At 40.8% G+C, this 25472-nt stretch overlaps 1 protein-coding gene across 1 annotated transcript; it reads right to left on the bottom strand.

Moving 5' to 3' along the window:
- CD8A (CD8 subunit alpha) lies at window positions 1-20492 on the bottom strand. The gene is made up of 6 exons (XM_078377720.1): window positions 20399-20492; window positions 19578-19931; window positions 18681-18770; window positions 7269-7379; window positions 4454-4490; window positions 1-1616 (listed from the first exon to the last, which is right to left on the bottom strand). The coding sequence occupies exons 1-6, from the start codon at window positions 20400-20402 to the stop codon at window positions 1565-1567; spliced, it is 648 nt and encodes a 215-aa protein (XP_078233846.1). The 5' UTR covers window positions 20403-20492; the 3' UTR covers window positions 1-1564.
- Window positions 20493-25472: the final 4980 nt, after the last annotated feature.

Below are 25472 nucleotides of genomic sequence, written 5' to 3'. Positions count from 1 at the left end.
TTCTTGATAAATTGCCTTTATTTTATTTTTAAAAAAATAATATACATCAAGCACAGAAACCTGTTAGAATGAATTGAAACATAAAATACACATGTTTGACTATGCTACAGAAATGATGGCACTCACTGAGTCTTGCTATATAAACTTTAACACAAAAACAATAAGGAAAGGGAAATGGTAAAGGTGAATGACGAGTTTAAAAAGGATACTTTAGCATATCATTCTCTAGGAATTCATAATTACATTTTATTAATCCATCCAAAGAATAAAGCTGAAGCACTGCAAATCCTTGGAATTTTTTAGATAATCAACATTTCCAAGAGGAGGGAAATTAAGATGCATTTTGTGCCAGACGCTGGCACCTGCGTGGTTGCAAATACACGGTGCCAGCTTGTCCTTTCGTTCAAACTTTTGAAACTCAACCATCATCCACTATATTATTCATTGTATCTGTAAGAAAATACACTTCATTTTTAGGATGAATATAATTCTCAGTTTTGACAATAATAGAAAGCTGAAAAGTTACTCCCCTTAACTAAACAGAGCCACTATTGTTGCTATATAGCATAGATGGCAAAAATAAGGGCTAAAATAAGGTTTGATTGATTTCTTGATCTGAACTGTTAACCAGAAAAAGCTCTTGTTCTCTCATTTCTATAGGTGGTTAACCACTATCTCCATTTTGGATCATACCTAGGCTTTTGGAAAAAGTTCAGAGTGCAGTTTCAACATTCAGTGTACGGTAAAGATAAATGTGCGTGGACACACACATGCACAAACACATCTGAGTTCTACAGAGCTCAGCTCCCTCCCACCTATTGGCTTCTAGAAACTAGTAGGACTGAGGACAGCTGTAAAACATGTAATTGAAGTATGCAAATATATGTACAGGCATACCTCGATTTATGAAATTATTGTGTTCTCCGGGACGTTTTGTAATGTGAAAAATTCACAAACCGAAACACGGTTTCCCATAGGAATGCATGCAAGGGGGTGGCACTATAAATCTCCCAGGCACAATGCATCCTGGGGAACTTGCTTCATATTGCAAAAAAATAATAATCGTAAATCGAGGCATTATTTTCAATGGATTTTCAGTCGTAAACCGAAAATTAAATTAACCGAGGTGTTCATAAACTGAGATACCGCTGTGAATGAAAGACAAAGGACATACAATATTGGAAAACTACTTCCCATCCCGTGTAGCTGCCTTTCGAGATAGTGCATGTTGCTAAATGTATTTGACTTGCAGATTTAGCTATTAAACATCCTGACTTCTTATAAAAATAAATTGTTGGGATTATTTTCCTAATATGCTAGTGTGTATTAGCAGTGTTCTGCCAAATTAGCAGTGTTCTCAGGGTAAATTAGGAGAATATGGTAATGGGTAGAGAAAATTGTTCTACAATGTTATTTGGGAACATTGGAAACTGAAGGCACTCATTCCCTTAGTATTTGAATATAAAACCACTACAAGCACTATGAAGTCTCCTTCTTGATAGGAAGGGAAGCTGGAACATAGCCAGGGTGCATTGGGAGAGCTAGTTGGAAGGTTCCAGGCCTGTTACATGCCCTTGCGTGGCAGTGGGTGGACTCCGTTGGTTCCATTCATAGGCCTAAAGAGAAAAAGAAAGAAGGGGGCTAAATATATTGCATATTATTGGCATGAAGCAGTGTGCAAATTTGGTAACAAGAGGAGTGTTTGTTTCCAGGGAGTGCCTGCTCGGGCATAAGTTCTATTTTGGAGGAGGCATAACTTTATGAACACTAACAGTTAGCCTGTGTACCTGAAAAGTCAAATTCTTACCAAATTAAAGCATCTATTAATTTATGTTAGTATCTTGAATATCTGGATGAGCTGTGATTTCACAGTTACAGGTGGTCCTTCCACTGAGATTAATCATAACTGCTCCATGCAGCGTTGTTATGTTCAGTTTGTCATTTGGTGGCCATCCTTACAGCGATGAGTTTCCCCATGTTTGGTTAGGCTAGTCCTTGGATGACAGACAAACCATGCACTTCTGGCGCCATGCTTAAGCTTCATCGAACTGACAGAACCTGCTCGAACTTGTGATCTGCTGACATCGCTTTTGAGAACTGGAATCACCTCTATGAGTAATGTTTAATGTGCTTGTATAATGATCATTGAGATGATGACTTACGTCATTAAAATATTCCAGTTTTTTAAGATAAGTAATATTCAGGAAATGGTTGTTGTAGGTTTTCTAGGCTGTTTGGCTGTGTTCTGGAGGTTTTTCTTCCTAATGTTTTGCCAGTTTCTGTGGCTGGCATCTTCAGAGGACAGGAGCCAGAACTCTGTCTGTGCTCTGAGTTCTGACTCCTGTCCTCTGAAGATGCCAGCCACAGAGACTGGCAAAACGTTAGGAAGAAAAACCTCTAGAACATGGCCAAACAGCCCGGAAAATCTACAGCAACCATCATATCCTGGCTGTGAAAGCATTTGAGAATACAATATTCAGGAAACATTATATATTTTTCAGGTTCATTGAATATTTTTTCCTTTACATTACATTCCTTTACATTCTAGTATTGTGCTAGCCTGAAGTATCATACTCTGCCAAATCTAGTTCCACAAGAATTATCATACTGTAGAAAAGTGGCAGTAGAAACTTCGTCTGAGGCATTGTGAATGATTGATTATGGGGAACAAATTAAGGATATTAATGTCAAGGGACATAAGAGGTACCTGCTTGAAAATTCAGTCAGTCTATAGACAGATGTACAACAAAGTGTGCATCCATATCTACTGTCTCATCCTCTATATTCCTATCTATGTAATTGGGTCAGCAGCAGAGGTCCTGCCCCAGGCTTCTTGACTGCAGCTCCCAGAATTGTTCAGCTGACATGGAGCATCAGTGTGTGTGTGTGTGTGTGTGGGGGGGGGTCAGGGAAGCAATCCCAAATTCTCTTATGGTGCTAAAGGATGCACTGTCTCATAAACATGTTCTCTTTGAAGGGAAGCTGCTTGTTAGTCTGGGCGTCTGGCTCTTTCTGCCATGGGTATCCATCCCAACCGCTGGTTGTATTGTCTTGCTTTGGCGGTTACTTTATTGCAGTGGTTTACTCTTTTTTCCCCCTTTGTTTTTTAAAAGTTACTTTTAGCTGTGCAAAATAGACCGAGTAGGATTCCTGTGAGCATTTTGACCCAGAAAATACAACTGGCAGTCTGTGGAAAGCCTTCCGGCTGCTCTGAGCTTTAATAACGCCTTTTAAAAAGCACACAAAAAGTAAAGGGAAAATGTTCAGCCATCTCATCTAAATGTAGGTAAAGCAACCCCAAATGCAACCACCAATTTCAACAGAGAAGGAGGTGGGTGAGTGAAGGAGGAACACATTTTATTTCTTCCTTTTGGCTGTTCCAATCACGTCAATTAACAACCTCTTGTACAATGTGCTTTTTTTTTAAGCCTGCACATTAGATGCAAAACTGCAATTAAAATCACATGTAGTTTGGTGCCAAGATTTCCTGTACAAACATGTACATAATTAATATGTACAAACAGGCATATATTGTATTAATCAATATTCTAATATATATTATCTCAACTCTACTAACATTATGGGATTCCCAGAGTGGTGTAGTGAATAGAGTGACGAATTAGGACTCTGGACAACAGGATTCAAATCCCTGCTTCACCATGAAAACTCACCAGGTAAGTGGAATTGGTAAAACTACTTTTTAATTATTTCATTCACCTTGAAAACCCTATTAAGTTTTCTATAAGTTGGTTCTAACTCAATAACACATCACACACACACACACACACACACACACACACACACACACAGAGAGAGAGAGAGAGAGAGAGAGAGAAAGATATATATATATATATAGAGAGAGAAAGATATATATATATATAGAGAGAGAGACTGACATTATGCCAGTATCCCAAAATAATTTTAAATAGAGATGCTATAATAAATTAAAGGATCAGGATGGCCTGTCATTTGTAGAATCGAGTTTCTAGAATGTTACTGTTTATTGCAGTCATATGATCCATTTAGACCAAACTAACAAGAGCTAAATTTTGCTCAGACAGCAATAAAAAAGCAATTAAAGGTACAATTTATCTAGGTCAGATCTAAATATGCTTACCGAAAACAAATTAAACGGGTAGCCATCTGTCCAATAATACATATGAAGAACCTTATCTAACAAGTAGTTTGTTCCTATTTTCTCATCTGAGCACTCAGGTCATCTAACCAGAAAAGAATGTCATATTGTGATGCAGATTACAGTATAGAAATACATTACTCAGTGTTTCAAAGTACTCTTAAATTTACTGCCCCAAACATCTCTTGATTGCTCTTATAGAAAAAAATGTACACATCTGCTCTAAAATTTGCCATTGAACAAAATGCACCGCATGGGGAATTAAATATTTACATAAATCCCATAATAGTCAACAGGGTTTAACGCAGCCTGACTTACCTTTTACATTTGCATCGTCTTCGCCGCCTTCTGGGGTCTTCAATTAATTTGTCATTGAGAGGGAAAAAATTACGATTATATTGTTGGTACAAAATAAAACGCTTTGCTGTTATTTGCACCTTCCTCATCTACCTGAGTTCATAGACTTTTGTACATATGAGCAATCCTTTATTTTTGTTTGGGCATTGGCAGTCAAGGAAGGAAGCTGCGGGAGGTCTACTTTCAGAAAGCAGGCGAGTTTGCTCATACAAAGACACATGCTATTTTGAGTACAATGGCCACAGGCTTGGAATCTGGCTGCAGGTGATTCTCCACAGGTTTGTAAACCATATGAGAAGTTGTCATGCAAGATGTACTTGCTGAAATTCCCTCTTCTATACAACTCTTAAAACATGCAAGAGTGTTTCTGTTTTGTTTTAATATGGTTACCTTAACTCTCCACCAGATCCCTATTGATATGGAAAGTCCTGGGCTATTATTTTAGGTCTCCCTGAACTGGACAATCAGTAATATATTCCATTGAATGGAACAATTTATTGCATCCCAGACAATTAGCCTACATACAATTGGCACATGCTAATATACATTATGGCGGGCAGCTTCCCAAAGCCTAGATGGATCATATCTGTTGTCCCGGGTCCATCAAAAGAGTGCCATTGTCCAACACTCCTCCTGACCTAATAATAATAATAATAATAATAATAATAATAATAATAATAATAATAATAATAATAATAATAATAATAATAATAATAATAATAATAATAATAATAATAATAATAATAATAAAAAATGCCCAATATTTAAAAAATACTCTAAAGAGGCCTTTCCTTGCGTGAAGACCAGAAGTCACCTGGAGGGTACAAGAAACCAAAGAAATTATAAATTGAGGGGTGGCTACTGGGGTGCTAGGGGACATAATTGCAGATACTGGGGGCCACATGCACTCCCCCAGTTGCATTTTGCTCCTTTTTAAATAAAAGAGTAGCCATCTGCTCAGTAATATGTTATCTATGGCATTGTTTTCGGTGCTTTGTTTCCAATCCTTTAGAAGGAAAATAAATGTATTCTGCAAAATAGGCTTCAATATGGTTTTTGGGATAAAGGTATTGCAATTCCTTTCTTCCCTATGACAGTCTGCTTCTTCCACACTAATCTGTGGCCTGTGCTGTAAAATATCTTCATACTGACACAATTTTCGAAGTGATCCATTTACAACAGGAACATATCTGCAGATGTGCTGGAACATCAAGGTTTGCGGAAGGATATTAGAAGGGGAAAAAACCCAAGAGGAGAAATATAAACTAGTACAGGGACTACTAAGCATGCTTTGGAATGCTTGCGGTTTGGGTGGGTGGGAAGAGAACACTGAAGAAAATGGATGAAGTGGGAGTATCTCCAATTGTGAAAATAAGTGCTTGACCCTTGGCTTAGTGACACTTTGAAATCCTCCTGGGTCTATGTCAGATTTAACATGATTGAAATCAATTTTAAAAAATATCTGTTTATATGATGTACACTTAAATGCACATTTTATTGGCTGGGAAGCATGTTTTTTGTTCAGAGAGTGGCTGTGAGAGGCAGCCAGTCTCAGATGCAAGAGTTTTAAAAGCCCACATAGCCCCCTCGACTGACATATAGCACAATTTAAAAACTGATTAAAAGTTTTTCCTAGAGGACTCACACACACATACAAATACAGGCTTGCTCTGTAAATAGGTATCCATAGCCAGAGCTTGAAAGTAAATAATTACAAATACTGTACAACATTGTTGATAGTTGATTCTCTTTTTCATTATGAAAGGTATAATTAAGGTATAATACAATTGCATTGCAATTGTAACTTAGCAAGTGATAATTTTACCCCTTTTTGTTCTGGTGAGACAACAGGAGCAGGAGAGTGTATTTTGTATCGGAGTCTGGTAGCTTGTATCATTTAGCTTGTTATTTTCTGAAGTAACTAAAAGTTATGTGTTTGTTGCTTTTTTTTTTCTTTTACAAACTGGGAAGTTTAAAAACATTTTTTTTAATTGTATCCATAAAGCCACACATTGCTTGAGAGCTTGGAACAATAACAAGAAGTAATTACAGTGGTGCCTCGCTTAACGATTTTAATTGGTTCAAAAAAATCGCTATGTGAAAACATCGTTAAGCGAAACACCATTTTCCATAGAGATGCATTTAAAACCAGATAATCCATTCCAATTGGAACAGATTACCATCCTTAAGCGAAAATCCCCATAGGAAAAAACGTTAAGCGAAACCCATTGAAATGCATTGAAGCCTATTTCAATGGGGGAAAAATTCACAAAAAATTCAAAAAGACTCAGAACAAAGCCAAATTAAGTTAACGAAGGTTTTATTAGGTGCACTAACGATTCCAAGCATTTTAAACATTTTTTAAACATTTTAGAATATTTTAAAAATAGCAAAAACAGGGCTGTAAAAAAAAGTTAAGCGAAACAAGGGGACCTAAAACTGTCATTGTTAAATGAAGCATGGTCCTGAAATCGTTAAGCGAAAATCGCCCATAGGGAAAATCGTTAAGTGAAGTGCAAGATCGCTCCGAAAAAGCCATCATTAAGTGAATTTTTTGTTGTACGAAGCAATCATTAAGCAAGGCACCACTGTACTTTTTAAAAGCAACTTTCCAAACCCCACGCTTGTGCTCAGTATCATCCTGAGGTAACACAGGTTTTAATTACTAAATATATATACACACAGTCTGTTGTTGCTAAATATATATCCAGTTTTATGTTACTTCCCTCCTACCTTATCCCAGCTATCAGATACAGTTTAGAGGAAATTCTCTTACCACAGCACACTGATAAGGTGATCAAAAGGAGTATCAGCAGAAGAAAACAGCCACCAGCTAAGGGAGCCCAAATGTAGACCTCGCAAGGGAACTCAGTACTTTCAAATATCTCTGTAAACATAGAACATACAGAAAATGATTTTGAAATAACAGCCAGCGCAATTCTGTGCTAAGTGCCGAGCTTGGAAATGTGTCAACACCAAATTAGTTACACTCTGTGTATAATAAATCTTGTTCAAAGTGCATTGATGTCTTATTTTCTGTTGGTAGAGAGATGAGAGCCTGTGTTAAGGAACATATCCTGCTCCAGCCGAATGACTTTCATGTATGCTGGGACCTCCATAATCAGCTAACAGTTGTATTATGGGATTTGTAGTCCACCCAGAGAAAAGCCAGACTGGGGAATGAAATTCTAGAGTATTTTGCAACCAATAATAAATGTGCTGCTGGAAAGCAGGTCTGACTGCGTGTATCAATGGCGAATCCTACTTGCTATTCTCTGTAAACTCTACTGTTGATTTTTTAAAAAAAATATTAATGAATTTGTGATGTAATTCAATGAATTAAATGTTCCCAGATATAAATGGAAAGAGAGATGAATTACTTTCCCTATTTATAATGATTAACACCGTTTATTTTCAGCTGTAACGCTCTGAGCTCTGCTCTAGCCCATGCATGTTCTGCACTGTTTGTTCACATACAGAGATATAAACACATGGATGGCACCCAGAATAAATAGAGACTTTTGCCTACATAGAGTCTAGGTTTGCACAGAAAATCACAGAACTTAGAGAAGTTACTTTTATGGACTGCAACTCTTAGGATTCCCCAGCGGGATGGCTGTAGGCTGTGATGGCTGGGGGATTATTGTCACATAATAAGCCTTTCTGAATCATATCAAGGCCCACCAGTTCCAGCATTTTCAACAGTAACCTGTTACATGTCTTTGAAATATCCACAAAAAGAGGATTAAGGATCAACCTACATGTTACAGATGGCATGTAATGAAAAACTGTTTCAGATATGAGATGTTGGCAGACTGACCCATCCGACTTGCAAAACCAATGTCCAATCCCAAACCAAAAAAAGTTACTTTCCAAATAGTGGGCGGTGTGACAATCAGGTGGGAAAAGCTCATCCTATGGCAATCTTTGGGCACTGAATGCTCTTCTCTGATGATGGCCATCTATACTGCACACTTTTTGAACCCAAGTAATTTTGAGCCTAAGCCACAACCCTTGCCTGTAATCCACCAGTGCAGAAAGATAGACTGGTTTGGCCTAAGGAGGTTTCTTTTCTTTATTGTGGTTAATAGTCATGGGTAATTTTTAATCCACAAAAGTGACCAATTCATTTTTCAAGCTGTCTAAGATAGGGACTGTCGCCACATTCTTGCTTGTGGGTTGCATTCATTAGTTAGGTGTTGTGTGAAGTCCATTGTTCATAGACCTCAGTGCCTGTGTGGGCTTGTGTAACATCCTAACACAGGTTTTTCTTTCGAAGGGGCGGGGGGGGGATATGTGTGAGAGACCACATCTGCCACTGGGTGCAGAGGCTTGTGACAGGCTTGAAGCTTGTCCTGCACAGTGGAGCATTCAGGATTGGCAGTAGTGGATCGCATGAGTCACATAAGAAAAAGAAAACATGTCTGGAAAGTGCCAAATGGAAAAGTGCCTGCCTTATGTGAATAATAATAATAATAATAATAATAATAATAATAATAATAATAATAATAATAATAATAATAATAATAATAATAATAATAATAATAATAATAATAATAATAATAATAATAATAATAATAATAATAATAATAATAATAATAATAATAATAATTCTGGCTTGGGATACTTAAGTCTCTCCAAGATGTCTGTCCTTGCTATTCTTTGGAAGTCTGCATTCAATTTTCTGTAACTTTCCCTATCTCCTTTGCATTTTGTTTCCCTGTTACATACAGCACTGATGTTACCTGTCTGTCATGGGTTTGGAGGGAAAGTTCCATCCTATGGGGAGTGGAAGGCGGGACATCAGGAGGAGGGGCTGTACTGTATAAATATATGAAGCCTGTGTGGAGAGTTTAAGAGATACTGGGAGACACTGGGATGTGACGAAGCAGCAGCTGGGAAGAAGAAGCTGTTGTGGGAGTCTGTGTGTCAGACAGGGTACTTCTGTGTGTCAGAGTACCAACCTGATAGGTTCAGGTGTCTGTTGGTTAGCCAGAACTGATAGGTTCAGGGTCTGTGCTTCAAGTTAAGGGTTCTGTGTGAACCAAACTGTATGCTTGTATGAGTGAGAATAAGCCACGTTACTATATTTTATACACCTGATTATTTTATTTTCCTGTGTGTTGTTGTAAATAAACCTTATTCTTTTTATTGTTTAAAAATCCATCCCTGGTCTGTGTGACTTCTTACAGGGAATGGTTGGTGGCAGCTTAGTGTAACTGTGTGACATATCCCAGTAGGTCTGGGTTTGTCACATTGATTGGTGTCCAGCGTGTGGGATACGACTGGTCCAGTTGTCCAGTGGTCCAGCAAAGCCTTGGCAAGTGTGCCCAGAGCAAGGGGGGTCTAGTCAGGGACAGTCTGAGGCGCGTAGGTAATCTTCTAGGTGTACCTCACGGGGAGGTGCGCTAGTAGAAGAACGTGCCAACTGGGGAGACTTAGATTAAGGTGCTCTGAGGCAGCCTAGTTTTGGCGGGAAAAAGCTGAGGCAAAACTGCGTAGTAACAGTGATTTAGCCTGCCAGCTGAGAGGCCCAGCAGAGGGGGGTAGACTAACTCGCTACTGTTGCAAGTGAGTGCTGAAGAACAGCAGCCTAGAGAAGGCTGGTTCTGAGGCAAGAAGAAAAAAAGTGGTTGTTTTATTTTGAGGCTTGACTTTTAAAGCAGCCTGTTCTGAGGGGGGATTATGCCCTTGACTCGAAGCCAGATGGCCGAAATGAGTGAAGTGAAAGACCCCCAAATTGACCAAGGTTCTGAGGATGAATTTGGCTCAGTGCAAGGTGACAGCACAGGAGAGCAGAACCCAGAACTTAGGAAAATGCTCATAGCCCAACAGCATGAACTGAGGATGAGGGAAATAGAAAGGGAAAGAGAGAGACAGAGACAATTTGAATTGGCATTGGAGAGAGAGAAAATGGCGTTTGAATTAAGAAAACTGGAACTGATGAACCAGAACAATAATAATAATGGGGATTCTGAGGGAGGCCAATTGTCTAAGGCTGACCTGAAGAAATTCCCTGTGTACCACAAGGGAGATTGTCCTGAGGTGTTCTTTTCCTTAGTGGAAAGAGCGTTTGTGGACTTCTCAGTGAGGGAAACTGAGAAGATGACCATCATGCGGTCTTTAATCAGTGGTAGCCTGGCTGAGGTTTATGCCGAGATGCCTGAGGAACTGATGAAAGATTTTGCAGAGTTTAAAAAACTGGTGTTTGCCAGACATGGGATAAATGCAGAGCAGCTGAGACAAAGATTCAGGTCCCTCACCAAGAAACCAGAACAAACTTTTACCCAAGTGGGAGCCCAATTGGTGAGGCTGCTTGAGAAATGGCTATCTCAGGAGGGGACAGAGACCTATGAGCAGCTTAAAGACTTGATAGCACTGGAACAGTTCTATTCAGTCCTGCATGGGGAATTAAAATTCCAGGTGAGGGAAAGGAAACCGAAATCTGTGGCAGCAGCCGCAGAGATCGCAGATTTTATTTCCCAAATAAGAAAGCCCTTGGGTGAGGGGAAATCTGTAGGTAAACCCAAAGAAACCTACAGCAAGTACTCTCAGGGACCAGGGAAAAGCCAGCAAGGGGGAGGGGCCCATGGTGAAGGGAAGCCCTCAGACATGAAACTAAGACCTCAGATTTTGGAGGGAAAACCAAAACAAGATGAGAGAGAATCAAAATACACCAGAAAATGTTATTTCTGTCAGGGAAAGGGTCATCTAATCTCAGAGTGTGAGAAATTAAAGCAGCTAAAAGGAATGGTGCCTCAGAATTCTAGTGGGACCAAGCCAAAAGCTGTGTTCTGTGTCCAGAAAGAGCAAGGCTCAGTGTCACTGAGGGAGCCTGTTGCCATGGCTACTCAGTCTGGAACAGCTACCTCTGCTGATCAGGCTGAGGAAAATGGTCCTCTTGTGGAAGTAAAGCGCTGCTTGCTGGTGAAAACAGATTCTCAGTTGTTTGAGACAGCAGGGGTGGACGTAGGAATACTTGACCGTCAGTATAGGGGGCTGCGGGACACTTGTTCCCAGGTAACCCTGTGCCATCCAGATATTATTCCTAGGGAGTTTATAATCCCAAATGAGAGCATGAAGGTGGCAGGGATTGAGGGGCAGGTAATCTCTCTGCCAGTAGCAGAGGTACCTGTCAACTTTCAAGGCTGGAGGGGAGATTGGCGGCTAGCGATTTCATCGACTCTGCCAGCAGCCGTGCTCGTGGGAAATGACCTGGCTGAACATGTGAAACGGGTGCTAGTGATTACACGCTCACAAGCCACCACGGGGACAGTTCAGGGGGGTAATGATGAGCCAGAGACGGAAGCAGAGGGGAGTTCAGAAGCTGTGGTGGAAACCTTAACCACAGACAGCAGATTTGGACAGGAGCAAAAGGCAGACGCCACTCTCCAAAAGTGTTTTGAACAGGTGACTGACGCCCAGCAAACACCGGAAACCCCAGTGAGATTTCTGGAGAAAAAGGGGATTTTATATAGAGAAACCCTGAGGAATATCTCAAAAGGGGGAGATGGGATCAGAAGTCAGCTGGTGGTACCTGAAAAGTATCGCCCCATGATCTTACAAAGGGGTCACTCTGACATGTTTGCTGCACACTTAGGGGTGAAAGGGCCCCTTGATTTGATCAAACAAAATTGGGAGCAGATCACCCAGGATGACCCACAAGACGTTGTGACATACATAGACACCTTGATGAATGACCTAAGGAGAAATCTAGAGCTGGCAGCAGAAAACCTGCAAGCTCAGAAGGTCAGACAGAAAACATGGTATGACCACAAAGCTAGAGAGAGGCACTTTGACCCAGGGGAGGAAGTGCTTTGGCTTAGGCCCTGCAGAGAGAATAAACTGCAGCTCAAATGGGCAGGACCATATAGGGTCATTTCCAAGATGTCAGACCTGAACTACCTAATAGAGCAGGAGGAGAACCAAGCAAGGAGGGTGGTTCATGTGAATGCCCTAAAACCCTACTACAGAGGGGAACAGAGGGTTTTATTCGCGATAAAAGCAGCTGAGAGTGAGGAAGCGGAATTACCCTTCTGGGAGGGTAGAGGGGAAGTAAAATACAACCCAGAGGAGGTAAAGATCAGTCCTGCACTCACCCAAGACCAGCAGCAAGAACTAAAAATGCTGCTTAGTAAATATCAACAGGTGTTTTCCAACAAGCCGGGGATAGTGAAGGGAGTGATGCATCGGATCCACACAGGGGATGCACCCCCGCAGGCAGTATCCCCATACCGAGTAACGGGACCCTATAGGGACAAGGTGCGGAAGGAGCTGGACGAAATGCTGAGGGAGAACATAATCGTCCCCTCTTCTAGTCCTTGGTCCTCTCCGATAGTCCTTGTGGACAAGCCTGATGGGAGCATTAGGTTTTGTGTCGATTACAGGAAATTAAACCGTGTAACCACTCCTGATGCCTACCCAATGCCCAGGCTAGACAACCTGATTGAAACCATAGGGGGTTGTCAGTTCATCTCATCATTGGACCTGGTAAAGGGATATTGGCAATTAAGAATTGATCCCAGGGATCAAGAAAAGACTGCCTTTTGCAGCCCTTTTGGTCTCTATGAGTTTCGAGTCCTGAGCTTTGGTCTCAGAAATGCACTAGCCACATTCCAAAGGCTGATGGACCAGACCTTAGCAGGGCTCAGTGACTTTACAGTGGCCTACATTGACGACATAGGGATCTTCAGTAATACCTGGGAAGATCACCTGATACACCTGGAGTTAGTGCTGCAGAGGTTAAGTGCAGCAGGGCTAACAGTAAAGGCCAGCAAGTGTCAGCTGGGTAGCCCAGAAATAAAATACTTGGGTCACATGGTAGGGGGAGGAATGATAAAACCCCTGGAGGCCAAAATAGAAGCTGTTCGTGACTGGCCTAGACCCAACACCAAGAAAAAGGTCAAATCATTTCTTGGGTTGGTGGGCTACTACAGAAAGTTCATCCCGAGGTTTAGCGAGATTGCGGCTCCGCTGACCGATCTGACGAGGAAGACGGCTGATGACCGCATCCCGTGGACCAGCGACTGTGAGGAGGCGTTCCAGAGGTTGAAGCAGGCGCTCATCAACTATCCAGTCCTGCGGGCTCCAGACTTCGACCGGGAGTTCATCATCTACACCGATGCGTCTAACAGCGGCGTAGGAGCAGTTCTGTGCCAGGAGGATGAGAATGGTGACCAACATCCAGTGTCCTACCTGAGTAGGAAACTTCAAAAAGGTGAGAGACATTTGGCAACCGTGGAGAAGGAGTGTTTGGCCATAGTCTACGCGATCCAGAAGGCCAAGCCTTACATCTGGGGAAGACATTTTATTCTGTGTACTGACCATTCACCATTGCAATGGTTAAAGACAATGAAAACCCACAATAGCAAACTTATGAGGTGGGCTTTAAACCTACAGGACTATGACTTTGAAGTGAAGGTGGTCAGAGGGTCAGTGAACTGTGTTGCTGACGCCTTATCAAGAAGACCTGAAGATTGAAGACGGCGAAAGAACATGGACTATGTGTATATAATGATGACAAAAAGTTAAATGTACCTGGGTTTGAATTTGGTTTGTATGAATAAAGGTAAATTGATGTAATGTATATGGTAAATGTTTAAATGCCTAATTGCTATGGTTTAACTTAGAATGTAAGTATAAGTAAGTATGATATTGTATGTATAACTGTTGTTGTGTGTTTTATCAAGGTTGTTTTTTGGTGAAAAGCACCTTAGCTTTCCCCCTACAAAACAACTTATAAAGAGGGGAGGTGTTACATACAGCACTGATGTTACCTGTCTGTCATGGGTTTGGAGGGAAAGTTCCATCCTATGGGGAGTGGAAGGCGGGACATCAGGAGGAGGGGCTGTACTGTATAAATATATGAAGCCTGTGTGGAGAGTTTAAGAGATACTGGGAGACACTGGGATGTGACGAAGCAGCAGCTGGGAAGAAGAAGCTGTTGTGGGAGTCTGTGTGTCAGACAGGGTACTTCTGTGTGTCAGAGTACCAACCTGATAGGTTCAGGTGTCTGTTGGTTAGCCAGAACTGATAGGTTCAGGGTCTGTGCTTCAAGTTAAGGGTTCTGTGTGAACCAAACTGTATGCTTGTATGAGTGAGAATAAGCCACGTTACTATATTTTATACACCTGATTATTTTATTTTCCTGTGTGTTGTTGTAAATAAACCTTATTCTTTTTATTGTTTAAAAATCCATCCCTGGTCTGTGTGACTTCTTACAGGGAATGGTTGGTGGCAGCTTAGTGTAACTGTGTGACATATCCCAGTAGGTCTGGGTTTGTCACATTCCCTTCTCTTCTCTGCTATTTGTAAGGCCTCATTGGACAGCCACTTTGCATTCTTGCATTTCGTTTTCTTTGGGATGGTTTTTATTGCTGCCTCCTGTACAGTGTCATGAGCCTCCATACAAAGTTCTTCAGGCACTCTGTCCACCAAATCTAGTTCCTTAAATCTGTTCTTTACTTCCACTGTGTATTCATAAGGGATTTGGTTTAGATTACACCTGACTAGCCCAGTGGTTTTTCCTACTGTCTTCAGCTTAAGCTTGAATTTTGCTATAAGAAGCTGATGATCAGAGCCACAATCAGCTGCAGGTCTTGTTTTTGCTGACTGTATAGAGTTTCTCCATCTTTGGCTGCAGAGAATATAATCAATCTGATTTCGGTATTGCCCATCTGGGGATGTCCATGTGTAGAGTCGCCTCTTGTGTTGTTGAAAAAGATTGTTTCTGATGACCAGCTTGTTCTCTTGGCAAAACTCTATTAGCTTTTGCCTTGCTTCATTTTGAACTCCAAGGCCAAACTTACCTGTTGTTCCTTTTAAGTCTTGTCTCCCTACTTTAGCATTCCAGTCCCCTATAATGAGAAGATGATCTTTCTTTGGTGTCAGTTCTAGAAGGTGTTTTAAGTCTTCATAGAATTGGTCAGTTTCAGCCTCTTCAGCATCGGTGTTTGGTGCATAAACTTGGATTACCGTGAGGTTGAAAGGTCTGCCTTGGATTCGTATTGAAATCATTGTATCATTTTTGAGATTGTATCCCAGTACAACTTTTCCCACTCTTTTGTTGACTATGAGGGCTACTCCATTCCTTCTATGGAATTCTTACCCACAGTAGTAGATATGGTAATCATCTGATATGGTAATCATCATCATTCCTGTCCATTTTAGTTCACTGATGCCCAGGATGTCAATGTTTATTGCTTCCATCTCCTGTTTGACCACATCCAGCTTAACAAGGTTCATAGATCTTACATTCCAGGTTCCTATGCAGTATTTTTCTTTGTAGCATTAGACTTTCCTTTCACTTCCATGTGCGTCCGCAGTCAGCAATCTGGCTATGGCATTTTGGACATGTTGAGGTTTTTTGACACTTTCCATTGGCAGCCTTGCATAGAGCGCATTATAGTAATCCAGCTGAGATTTAACTAGACCACGTATCACAGAGGCCAGATCTGATCTCTCAAGAAATGGATGTAGCTGGCACACTGGTTTTCATGTGCAAATATACTCCTGGCCTCCACCAAGACCTGGTCATCCAGGCTCAGGGATGAATCCAGGAGCTATGGTAGCTAAGATGTTGGGCCGTTCATTTGTGAAAATGATACTTGCAGTGTAAAATAGAGTCCTGTTTTGAATCCTACTTTAAAAAAAATCTTATATTCCTTTTAGACCTCATTTCAGTTTTTGTTGTGTGTAGGCATCCTTCAGTCTCGAGAGACTATGGTATCGTGCTCTGTATGGAGGTCTTGGAACAGTGTCTTGTGTGGCTGAGAAGGCCAATTCGAGAGTGACAATCCCTTCCACACTGGAGACAAATCCAATCTGTCCCCTGTCCAGCTCCCTGGTTTTGCTTGTTTCGGGACTGCCTCTTTGCCTCGGTCTGCTGTACAAGTGTCTCTTCAAATTGGGAGAGGCCATGATGCACCGCCTGCCTCCAGGCTGAACACTCAGACGTCAAGGTTTCCCATCTGTTGAGGTCCATTCCTAAAGCCTTCAGATCCCGCTTGCAGATGTCCTTGTAACGCAGCTGTGGTCTCCTTCGGGGGCGGCTTCCCTTCACTAATTCTCCATACAGGAGATCTTTTGGAATCCGACCATCAGCCATTCTCACGACGTGCCCAAGCCAATGTAGACAGCGCTGTTTCAATATTGTATACATGCTGAAAATTCCAGCTCGTTCTAGGACTACTCTATTTGGAACTTTGTCCTGCCAGGTGATACCAAAAATGCGTCGGAGACAACGCATATGGAAGGTGTTCAGCTTTCTCTCCTGCCGTGCACAAAGGGTCCAGGACTCGCTGCAGTATAGGAGTGTGCTCAGGACACAGGCTCTATAGACCTGTATTTTGGTGTATGCCGTCAACTTCTTATTAAGCCATACTCTCTTTGTGAGTCTAGAGAACATGGTAGCTGCTTTCCCAATGCGTTTATCCAGCTCGACATCTAGGGAGAGAGTGTCAGAGATTGTTGAGCCAAGGTACACAAATTCATGAACAACCTCCAGTTCTTGCATGGAGATAGTAATAGAGGGAGGTGAGTCCGCACCCTGGCACATGACTTGTGTTTTCTTCAGGCTGATAGTTAGTCCAAAGTCTTGGCAGGCCTTGCTAAAATGATTTATGAGTTGTTGGAGGTCTTCAGCAGAGTGGGCAACAATGGCTGCATCATCAGCAAAGAGGAAGTTTTTGTTGTACAAATTTACAATACAGGCAGATTTACAATAGAGGCATTTAGAATTTAATTTAAATTATAATTTTGATATTGTGCTCATTTTCGTAGGTTTATTTCCCTTTGTTTTGCTGTATTTTATTGTGATGGCCTATGGCTAAATTCAATTAAAGATACATGAGATTTCTCCAGTTTCTGTTTGGTCAGGGCCAAGGGAAGATTGAAAACTTTGATCTATCTTTGGAAGACTGTTCCTTGCAAACTGAACTCTTCTGCTTTAAATCCTCTTATCTATTGCCCATTTGCCTATTTCGGGAGAGATTAATTCAAGAACAACAACACTTTATTACTCTATTCACTATAACAGAAGAGATTGTCAACATGAGGATTTGGTGGACAACTCTTTTTTCTAGTATCCACACATGGACATTGTTGGAACTGATGAATCTGGCCCAACCCACACCTTTTTTAACCTTTATATTTTAGTCTGGGTGGGAGGGTTCCAGTTTAGTCCATTCCCAGTGAGTGTGGTCACTTGGAATAGACTAAAGTAGAGCCTTGAAGCTCCTTCCAGTCTCTGTTTCTGGTATCGGAAATTGAACCTTCGCCTGATCACATGTGGAGCATCAGAGGAAGTGAAATTATTATTTTTTACATCTGCCAGATCATTGCTGGTGTGACAAATCACTTCATTTGGATTAAAAACATTTTTTCTTTGTCTGCATATTGCTGATTGAAACCATGGCTGCAATTTCATGTTTAGCAATACAAAGGCAGGCAAAGAAAAAAAAATACTTCGAAGTTTTGTGCTTCTTTTGAATTATTCTCTAATACCTTTTGCCACATTGCCTGAGAATGTTTTCATTCAATATCTGGGGGAGTGGGAATTTTGGATCTGTAAAAGGGCCTGGAAGTCAGTGAGGAGTGCTCTTTGTGGTCATTCATTCATTGTGGGATTATTGTGTGATCCTGTGCTCCGTGTACTATTTGAATTAGTCTTTGCTATCGGTGCTTGGTTGATGGAGGTGTGTTCAATAAAAACAACATTGAAAGGATTAGGTCTTGGATGAACAAATTACAAGGATCAATTTCCTAGGATGGGCAGTTACCAAAATTCAAAATTTCCTGATAAGGGTATATTCTGAGAACATGTATGAGCTCATACCTGTGTGTGAAGAGTACACCTGATTAAGACTTTCTGTCTTCTCAGTTCCATGCCCACCCTCCAGAAGTAGAGCCATACTGGTATGCTCCAGCAAAACAAACAAAGAGTCTTATTGCACCTTTAGATTAATAAGCTTTTTTTTGTATGAGCTTTTGTGAACCGCACCTCACTTGCTTCCCAACTGGTCTCTTTTCTTCTGGGGTACAGGCTAGATGCCCAGATCTGCAAACTGTTTGGGGTACATGTTCAGAATATATCTTGGAATTTTCCATAGTTATGAAATTATCTTACATGTTGTCTATGGTATTAAGTTGGCTATGGTCCAAAATGTGAAAAGAGGTGAAGGCAGCATACCTGTGGTGGGAGGAACCGGATATCCCATGTCTTTTCCTTTGCTGTGGGTTGGAACTTGGACTGGGACAGTAGGAGGCTTGGTGGTTCTCTCTGTGAACAAAATAAATATGGAGCCAGTTTATATCTGTTCGTATACCTTAGGGCTTGAAGAAAGATTTGTAAGTCATCTTCTTCCCACTGGAGTTCCGATTCATGGCCAGGATATAAGGAACAAGAAAACAGTGTGCCAGCACATCTGTCCCACATCTGGAGTGAGAAAAGCCAATAACCTAGAAAGGAGCCTTTCAAAATCCTTGCCTAATAAGAGCACTTATTCTTGGATCAAACAGAGAAACCAACACAGACCTGTCCTTTCTGATCAGTTTCAAAGGCCATTCCTTGTTAGAAAGGCAGGAATGCTTTTGCTGCCTGGTATGGAATGAATAGAGAGCCAACGTAATATAGTGTCAGAGCAGGGCTCCGACCATCTGAGTTCAAATCCCTCCTCAGTCAGGGAAAGACCCAGGGGGTGGCAATGGAAAACCACACCTTGAACACATCACATACCCTGAAAATGCTAAAAGTGACCTGGTGGCACATGATAACAGTCAAACAGGGTTGGAAACAAACTGATCTAATAGTGGACGTAGGACGGGTGATTGAGCATGGAAGCTCCTAACCTAATCTTTCTGGAGAGGGACTGCTCAACACATGAGCCACATGTGAGTGGAGAAAACGTAAAATTGTTGCGATCAAGAATAACAATCAGCTAAAGGCAAGAAAATAAGAGGGGTAAAGATATCCTAACATTCTTTTAAAAAATGAGCCCCAAGATAGACAAAACAGCCTGCCCAGCAGCCAATGGGCACATAAGTTTGCCACTTGCAGCACGCATGAAAATCTCATGATGGATCTTACCTGGCAGGTAGACCTGAAGGCCCGAACTGAAATACAACCCCTGATTGCGAAAGGAAAGGCAGTAGTAGATGCCCTGGTGCTCCTCTTCAAAGCTGGTAATAGTTAGCTTGTAATAGTCACCATTTTTGGATGTCTGATAGCCTCTAGCGTTGCCTGATATTTTGGACAGTATGGAGATATATAAGATGAAGTGAGTGGTATAGTCCTTTTTCTGAAGAAACCAGTACACCCCTGTATCATGCTTTTTGTTGATACACTTCAGTTCCACTGCAGTATTCAAGGCAACAGGTGCTGTGCTGATCATGCTGATTTCCATACTGGTTTCCATGCTGATTTCTTGGAACAAGAGGCAGCCTAGAGAAGGAAGACCAGTCCAGTTAGCCTATTTACTCATTCCTACCCAAGACTCTGAAACATATTCTCAGCAATCCGGATATCACATTACTATGTCTGCTTGCTAATGGGCATCTCCTGAGATACAACAATGAATGGATGCAATGCTCACCTACTGGCAGATGGGCAGTAGGGCGCACCATCTAGATCAGGGGTAGGTGAAGTGCGACCTTACAGATTGGAGGAATGGCATCTCCTAGTGTTGCCCCAAATGGCTTCCTGTTCTTTATATCCTGAGGAGAGGGGCCATGAGAGGAGAGAGAGAGAGAGAGCCCAGCCAGACTACTGACAAGAAGACCATGCACCAATAATTTTGGGTTAAGCGCTATTCATGTAACATTTATTGATGAGACATAAGACATAGGATATAAACCAAAAGGTACTAAGAGGCCTCTCTTTCATACGTCCCATTCACACAAGATACTCACTCATCCAGAAGGCCCTTCTCTGAGGGTGATCAATCCTCAGAAAGGGTGATGGGGGTCGTTCCAGCGCTGTTCCGAAGCCCACCTGTTTCTTCCTGGGTCATCCTTCTTATAGGTCTTTTCCTTGTGGGTTGTGTTAATGGGCTGGTTCTCAAACCTGGGCTGGCACAAGCATACGGGGAGGCAGACCCTGGCTTCCTGAGCAGATGTGATCTGTTGTCATGCAGGAATGCTTCCTTTCACGTGTACAGTTTGTTCCATCTGCCACAGACTCGGCCTCAGCTAGGCTGCTTCCTCTTTCTTAAGCTTGCTTTCTCCAGTTTTACTTATATTTGGACTTCTTACTCCAGTTCACTTCCCTCTTGTCTGGACACAACAACTGCAAAAATCCAAACCTTTGCCCATGCAGCAGTCTCTTATTCATAAAAATACTGTCTCTGTCTGCAACTTGCATCTTCTTTTGAAGCTCTGTATTAAGCACACTATCCCATCTTCCCTTGCGATTTCTCCATCTTCTTCCCAGGTCTGGGGTGCTGGTCTTTCTGGAACCCACAGACACTCTGTCACACTTTGCCACTCATAACACTAGCATCCTTCATCACTGAATATGCTGGATGGGAATTGCAGTCCAGAACATCTGGAGGAGTACACTTTGATAACCCCTGGCCTAGATCCACTAAACTTTCAACATTAGGTTATTCATTATATTAAAACAACTCTTTACCTCTGAACATCTTTTGGCTCATTTGTTGGTTTGTTAGCCTTGTTTTATTATTTCCTTATTTGTGTTACTGCATTTTATTATTACCTTATATGCTGCAGGGATATACATTGTATGCATGGTATGGGTAAGTAAAGAGACCAATACATACATTTACAATCCCAGGCAGACACCCATACCTTGCAAAACCACTATATCAGATAAGACATGAACAGTACTGTATTATTTTAGTAAAAGAGAATCCAAGATATCAGCATTCACGTGCTTCCTTGCTTATTTCATTTATTTAAAATGCAATGCTTCCCCTTTAATAATAGCTGTATTTGGTCGCTCTTCTATTTTAAAACCAAAGATTCTTAGTTGAATTTCAAGGGAGGTACAGTCACGGGAGAAACCAAAGGAATGGTCTTCCACGGGGTCGCATCTTGGTACCATTATTTTTAAACATTTATATAAATGAGCAACCAACCTTCTTTGAGAACCAGCTAATCTCTGTATTAGAAGATCTTTCCTTATATTACAAAAATAGTAATCTGAAACTAACACAGGTCTCTACAGTACCTTCTACTTAACAGGGAAACAGAGAGGAAGCTCTGAGTCAGCTGAGAAGGCAAGAATTTGGAACGTTGCACTACCCCAAAAGTATTGGGTATTACTCTGGAGTGAACCTTGCCCATAAAAAATACCATGTTAACACCAAACAGAAAGTTGCCAACAAAAATAACATACATAGGAAACTGGCTGGGTCAGACTGGGGAGCACACCCACAAACAATAACAGCTTTGTCCCTATGCTACTACAGAATATTCTAGTACCAAATGGTATAAATCAGCACATACCAACCAAGTGGATGTAGCTGTTAAAGAATAATGTGGGATTATTACTGGCTGCCTGAAACTTATTCCCAATGAAAAAGTGTATTATTTCGCTAGCATTGCCCCTCCTGAAATACGTGGTGCTAGCAAATAATGAAAAAAAAAAAACATAATACAGCACCAGACCCATCCATGTCATAGACACCAGCCTGGCTAAAAGTGAGGAAATGTTTTCTGCACACACCTCAGGCTCTAAATATTAAACGCAAAAGGGCTAGGCTAAATCCATGGAGAACAAAAACAACACACCTTGCCAAATAGATGAATGCTGTCATCAGGACAAGACTCTAGTTGGATCATCCGGAAGTCATTTAATAGAATTCAAAGTGAAGTAGGAAGATCAAAGAATAATCAAGTAAAATGAGGCTACTTGAATACAGGACAAATTTTCTCTGACTGTGGAGAAAATCAATGAGGCACTTATGTGCATACAATTTATGTCCCACTGTGTGTACAAAAGAAAAAGTAGTGAATGGCCAAGATAACACTATTGAAGTAGTCTATGTCTGGTCAATAATAATTTAATTATCTCAAAATTTTAATTTGTTTTTAATGTTAGCTACATTTCATATATGTCAATATTTTAAATTGTGCAATGCTCTGGTATGAATAGAGAAGCAAGCAAGCAAGAATAGCTGAACTGATGTACAAAATAAAGAGTAAGGATCCCAGAACATTAACTTTAATAAAAATCCAAATAAAAGCTATAGTTGCCCAGAGCAGTGGCATGCTCAATAAATAAAAAACAAACAAACAAAGAAAGAAACAAATAAATAAATAAATAGCCGTACACCACTTGGTTTGCATTTGACCTGGACAATAAAAATACAATCCTCATTTGCCTGCAAAAATCTTAGCGTGTGCTAAACAGGGCTTGTTCATGCTCTGAAAGGTTGTAACTTGCCTTGCACACAGAAAGCCTCTTTTTTTCAACAATGCTTGTGGGAAGCACAGTTTCTCCATCTGCAGTGCTGGTGGCTGACTCTGTATTCTTATCAAATGAATCATAAGATTCGTAAGTTATACGTTTACTATTATATGTAACCTGTTTATCAGGTTTGCTCTTTTCCTGAGATGCCAAAGAAATAATGGTTTGTTTTAGGATTTTTATTTGGCTTGTCGGGAGAGAGAACAACAAAGTTGTCAGATTCAGACATCATGACAAACAATCCATGAAGTTGAAGGTCTATAGTTTGTTCAATTGTTCCTACTCGTAGGGAGAGGGATTGGTCAGCATCCATCAGATTCTGGCCTCCTGACTTGTCTCCAGCAAGCCAGATTTCTACAGAATTCTAACTGGTCATCCTATGGGAGTGCACCCACACATCCTTGCTTTGTTTGCAACCATTGATTATACTTACATATTGTCAGAAATCTACATGGGCCATATTCTTAGGATATTTCTTAGGATATATTCATCAGACTAAATTACACATACATACCATTTTAAAAATCTGAAACAACCATTTCAATCTTATGAGCCCCAATCTGCTAAAAAATAAGTGCGTTTGAAGCTTCAGCATGTCTACATCTATCCTGCTGGGTATAAGCCAAATATTACAATATACTAAACATTAGAGAGCTTAAAAACAAAAACCTTTAAATCGGCACTAAACATTAGGCAAAATCTTGCTGCATAACTTTACATTGGTGTAACCGAGTTTGGGTGCTGGAAACATTTAATTTAAATTGAAAGCTTTATATCGCCCCCCCCCCGCCTTCAGCTCCACATTCTGAGATTTCCAAAAGCTCCCTTTTGCCCTGCGGAAGCCTTTGGGAGCCTCAAAATGCAGGTGGTGGGATGGGGGAAGACTTTAATCTTTTTTTTAAAATCATAGCTGGATCGCCACTGGCAGTTTTGATCCTGACTGTGGCAATCGAGCAGAATTTGTTTTTAATTATGAAAGGCTCCCTCCCGCCCTGCATCCCAAGGCTCCCAAATGTTTTCCTAAGGCAAAGGGAGGCCTGGGGAGCCTTGGAACTTGAAATGGGTGGGGAAAGAAAAGGAAACTTTCCTTAAGTTTAAATTTAATGTTTCTGGTGCCCAATCTGGGTTATGCCGGCAGATAGGATTTAGTCCATTATTCCTCAGAAGCCGATCTATTTTAGATTTAAACAGAACTTCAATCTTCTACATTTTCCCAAACTGGAAGCCCTCTTGGAAACTCATGGGCCTCCATAAGGTTTTTTGGTCAGCCTAATAGTACATCACCTTTCAATTTCCTTCAAAATGAACTTCTTCTTAATATATTGTTCATATAGCAAAGGAGCACCTGTTTGTCATCATGGTCAGATATTTAATTCATTTGCTTTTCAAAGATTTTTTAAAAATACTTGTTTGGTTTTTAATTTTCAGTAACTTGTTAGTCTGTTGCAAAAAACTGAACAAACTCTTTAATTCTGGATGCATTCATTCTATTTGCTTGTTTCCCTTTAATACAAATAATCAATGTTTTCCCTCATTTTTTCAGTCTAGTTGGGCTTTTCTCCAGATAGCTTTATTCAGGTTAGGTGCAGAATTCTAGAACTATTTAGGAAGATTCACACAGTTTTCAATTTGTTTTCGTCAACTATATCGTGCTACATATGAAAACTACATTGAAACTTTCAAGAATTTCTAAAGGTTTCTTGTGATAGAACAACATTTGATATTGAATAAAAAGAAATTTAAAAATTTAGGAGGACACAGCTGGAGCTCTCAAGCACCTTTAAATAATTATTTTGTTTTCTGTTATGATATACTATAATAATAAGAAGGAAAAAAAGACCACAGCATACTCACATAAAATCAGTCCAGAAAACCAGAGAAAAGAAGGATTTTTGGCCATATTCTCCCTTTTTGCACAAGTCATCTTCTGAAAAGGCACAGTGAATGAGGTTAGTTTGATGGTTAGAATAGGACCTTCAAGTTGCAAAGGATATGATGTCAACTACCCTCCTACAGCAGAGAGATTTTCTCATACAGTTGGGCAAGGGTGGAATGGGAACAGAAATGTGAAAAATTATCCATATGAATTAATTTTCAGTCCATCAATGTTCTGAGTCTTTTCAGTGAGTGAGACTTACATTTTAATAGTTTAAAGGGGGGGGCACAATTCCACAGTACTTATCTTGCATTAATCATAGAAAGTGCCCTGCATGTGGGGGAAAAAGGGCCCTTTTTTTAGCAAATTAAGTTGGAAGGGGCCTATAAGGCCATCAATACAAATCAAAGGTTATTTGCCAGATGGGTGTCTAAATTACTCTTGAATGCCTCCAGTGTTGGAGCACTCTCCACTTCTCGAGGTAATTGATTCCATTGCTGTACTGCTCTAACAGTTAGGAAGTTTTTCCTGATATTCAATTGAAATCTGGCTTCCTTTAACTGGAGCCCATTGTTGTGTGTCCTGCACTCTGGGGTGATTGAGAACAGATCCTGCCCCTCCTCAGTATGACAGCCTTTCAAGTCTTTGGAAAGTGCTATCATATCTCCCCTCGGTCT

Source organism: Pogona vitticeps, chromosome 6 (assembly GCF_051106095.1).
Source record: "Pogona vitticeps strain Pit_001003342236 chromosome 6, PviZW2.1, whole genome shotgun sequence".
NCBI classification, from domain to species: domain Eukaryota; kingdom Metazoa; phylum Chordata; class Lepidosauria; order Squamata; family Agamidae; genus Pogona; species Pogona vitticeps.
Note: the sequence above shows the minus strand (reverse complement) of the source record. Positions and strands in the feature narration are given on the sequence as shown.

Coding starts and splice junctions, on each gene's coding strand:
- CD8A (XM_078377720.1), bottom strand. Junction 7,380..18,680: donor TCCGGTTCCTCCCACCACAG/GTATGCTGCCTT, acceptor CTATGTTTACAG/AGATATTTGAAAGTACTGAG. Junction 1,617..4,453: donor AGACGATGCAAATGTAAAAG/GTAAGTCAGGCT, acceptor TTTTCTCTTTAG/GCCTATGAATGGAACCAACG.